This window comes from Equus przewalskii, chromosome 1 (assembly GCF_037783145.1).
Source record: "Equus przewalskii isolate Varuska chromosome 1, EquPr2, whole genome shotgun sequence".
NCBI lineage: Eukaryota > Metazoa > Chordata > Mammalia > Perissodactyla > Equidae > Equus > Equus przewalskii.
Window position 1 is genome coordinate 75,185,388 of NC_091831.1, and position 3,504 is coordinate 75,188,891.

Here is a 3,504-nt window from a genome sequence, read left to right on the forward strand (position 1 = left end):
TTGAACGCATATTGTTTGGGCACCATGATGAAGTCAAAAAAATCCTAAATCAGGGACCATCTGTATACAGATAACGCAGTCCAGAGAAGAGAGTCCAAGGAAGGTCCTTGTCTAGTGAGCCTAAGAGATTAACAGTGTTCTCCCCAGTTTGAGAGGACTTGTCAATATATTTTGTTTATTCAGATGATATTTTTTTCTGCCATTAACATTTTAGTTTCTAGCTAATGATATTTTGACTCACAGAAGTGTTCCAGAGGATAAAAAAGTGTGGGATTAACTGGTTAAAGCACCAATCAGATGTCAGGGGGATAAATCGCATAGTACCACCTTTAAGAACTATTCTAAAGAACGACAAAATGAAGGCATAAGCAATAAGCCCCTAACATGTGGATTTAAGTAATAAATTACAGCGTCAGGAACACATCTCCTCTGGAGATATAATGATCCCATGTAGGTCTGACTGACTTAAGACTCCCAGATCCACTGTGCTAAATGGGGAACACACAGGGCAAGGAAAAGAAATTTTTATTTTCTGCACTATAAACAAATGATGCTAATACTTTCTCAGCAGTTTCCTACTTTTACTATATTAAAGACCATTTTACTGCTGCCCTACAAGTCCCTTGCAAATACTTCTCAATATTCACTTTTGAATCTCTTATTTCTAGTTCACACCAACTTGCTACACTCTTTTATTGCTTGTGCACTATTCCATTTTTGAAATACATTATTTCCCCTTTGATTTTAATCAGACAGAGAAGGATTAAGAGATATATAACTGGCTAATATCAATTTACTGGTTCACTTACTTATTTTTTCATTAATCATTCATCAACTGAATTCCAGATAACACGCATAATACTAGGCAAGGATGAAACCGAGCAATCTTTAGTTAAAAGTTTTCTCACAAGAAGTATTTACTGCCCCACCAGCCTCCTTCCTAAGGGGGTAAAACCATGGTCTGATGTCATGGACATTTAGCCTTAAGATCCAACCTTGAGATTCAGGAATCTCCAGTACTTCATTAAAAAGCTTCACTAAGACTGGACACGGTGAGTGACTAAGGGTTTTTAGGAAGTTAAAACCTGATTCTCATCCCAGCATACAGGTTGCCCACACAGAGAGAAGCAGAAATATACCTGAAGTCTTTTCTGGGCCCAAGGGCCTGGCTCAGAGCTCCTTCATGGGCCCTAGACTTGCTTAAACCGGGGTCCCTTGGTGCTCAGCTGTGGAGCTGAGCCTTCGGGCAAGGAGACTGCACTAGGTCCAGACACTCAGCAATTTTCCTTCAATTTTCTGTAAAAAGATCACTCACTATTCAAAGTATTCTAACTCTTCAGATGAACTTTCTGATGAAAAGGAAATCAGATATTTCGGTTTTTAATTATATGGGGAGGAGACAGCCAGAAGTCTTGAGGAAGAGATATTACTCAAACAACCATACAATACCCCCTTGAGAGAGACAGGTCACAGTTTATAGCAACAGTGATAAAACGTCTCGGTTACAGTTCCACTAGGTTCATGAACAACTCTAACAGTCCCATTTATCAGAACCAGAAAATCAAGAGGGTCACTAGTTCACCTCTGAACAATTTCCTTCTGAGTTATGAATTTAGTATTCACCTTCCTCCTGGAGCTGAACGTCCTCATTCTGTCACAGCACACCTACTGCTCCTTATTTCTGATTCTGTTTCTCCATTTCCTACCTCACTCCTCAGATGTTTTTCTGGGTGTATTTGTCCACAAATTATAACCTAGGATGACCTTAGAGAACTACAGCTCATCATAAAGCTAAAATTATATTCAGTTCCTGTGCTAGTTTTTTCTCAATGCAAAGCCACCAACATCAAAATCACTTGAGATTCCTACCCCCCATCTCCACCTACTATCTGCTCATCTATTTTAACATAAGGACTCTGTGGACACAGGAGTTTGCAGAACTACTGTTCTAAACCTGAAGTGGAAAATAAAAGTTCCACGTAGTTATAAATAGTTCTCTGGGTTTCCTTATTTCTCTCTCAGCATCTGAACTTTCTTCGGCTGAGCACAGCAGGCGCCTAATACTTCTTGAATAAGAACACTAAATCATGCAAAACTTCCACCCGTCCTGCAGGAACATGCTCCATCAAACTGCAAAGCTGAGCTACTTCGACCGTAGGAGGGTGTTTCGGTCGCACGGGGTGGTGGCTTTGAGGGCGTGGAAGGTTCGTTTGCCTGGGGAGGAAAGCGTGCAGGCGGGACCTCGGGGCTCCTGCCCAAGTTCGAAGGGGCCGGCCGCTCGCCCGCGAGGAAACATGGCCAGGCGTGTCCAGCCCGCACGGAGTGTCAGCCCAGGGACTAGGAGGCCACAGCACCAGTCAACGGAACCGCGGAGCCCGGGGCGCAGCGTTACCGGATGGCGTCAGGTCTCGGAGCGCGGGTGACATGTCGCGGAGTCTCCTCCTCCTCGGGCCGGGGACGCGGCGGGGAAGATACGCTCTCCACAGGCGACGGCCGAGAGCGAAGCCAGCCAGCGCCGGGCGAGCCTGACACACAAGGCTAGGGCCTCTTGCCCCTCCCGGAGGCCCAGGAAGCGGCGGGCACTGAGGGCCCCGGGGCCTCCCCGCACCAGCGCGCCACGCACTGGGCCACGCTCGGGGCCTGGGCGCGGCGCCGCGATGACAGGCGGACCCGAGGCTGCTCCAGCTGCTCAAGCACGTGCTTTCTTCCCGGTCACCTGGCCTGTGCCCGGCGCAGGCCTGGCAGGCAGACACGTATGACCAGAGACCAGGTCGCCCACAGAGCGCGGAAGCGGCCCCGAAGACGAGGACCACGTGGCTAACGGCGCGCCAGGTGGAGCTCTCAGTCCCCTAAGGTCTTCGGACAACTTAGAATGCTCTTAGTTTCTGCGATCAATCTAGCCTCTGCGCGGGAGGTCCCGCCTCCTCTGGCCTGTGATTGGTCTCTACGAGCCCGCGGCTGTAAAAACTGATCGATCTCAGCCAATTGCCTGAGATTTCGCCCCAGGGATCTCTGGGAGACGTAGTCCGGCAGCCCAGGCCTCCCGCGGAGGCTTTGCGCATCCCTACGCCTAGTATCCGTAAGTGCGGTCCCGGTGGCCTCTCCAGGTTTAAGTCGTGGTGCGAAGTTGGCGCTGGCCTCATCATGTTGCGTGGTGTCAAGAGCCCGAAACCTGAGTCAGAAGAGCACATTCTAGTCACGTTTTGCTATTGGCTGACGCTGGACAAGACACTTTAACCTCTTAGTCTCTATTCTAAACGCTATAAAACAGGAAATGATGGTGGTAATAATTACTGTTTTATAAGGTTGTAGTAGGGATTAAATGAGACTGTGTGAACGCGCTGTGAAAATTCAGAAGTACACGTGTGCATGTTAATTGTCACTTATTGGCAGTAAACATTTATTGAGTGCCTACTGTGTGTCAGGCATTGGGCTACACATTTGGAATACAAAGATAAACAAGACACATCCATCCCCACCTCTGTCTAGGAGGGGAACCCATAT

The 3,504-nt window shown here is 47.7% G+C and overlaps 1 protein-coding gene across 4 annotated transcripts in view; it reads right to left on the reverse strand.

Annotated features, from left to right (window-relative positions):
* MTR (5-methyltetrahydrofolate-homocysteine methyltransferase) overlaps positions 1-2,939 on the reverse strand; it is a 102,977-nt gene extending 100,038 nt beyond the window's left edge. For 2 of the 4 annotated variants that reach the window (XM_070568234.1, XM_070568226.1), the window contains exon 1: positions 2,393-2,928. Coding sequence is in view for 2 of the 4 variants with exons in the window: in XM_070568226.1 (XP_070424327.1) it covers positions 2,393-2,426 (34 nt within the window). In the remaining 2 variants the exon portion in view is untranslated. Of the gene's footprint in view, positions 1-1,623 lie in introns of all 4 variants that reach the window. The other 2 variants (XM_008528903.2, XM_008528904.2) reach the window with 2 other exon arrangements.
* Between the last annotated feature and the right edge of the window lie 565 nt (positions 2,940-3,504).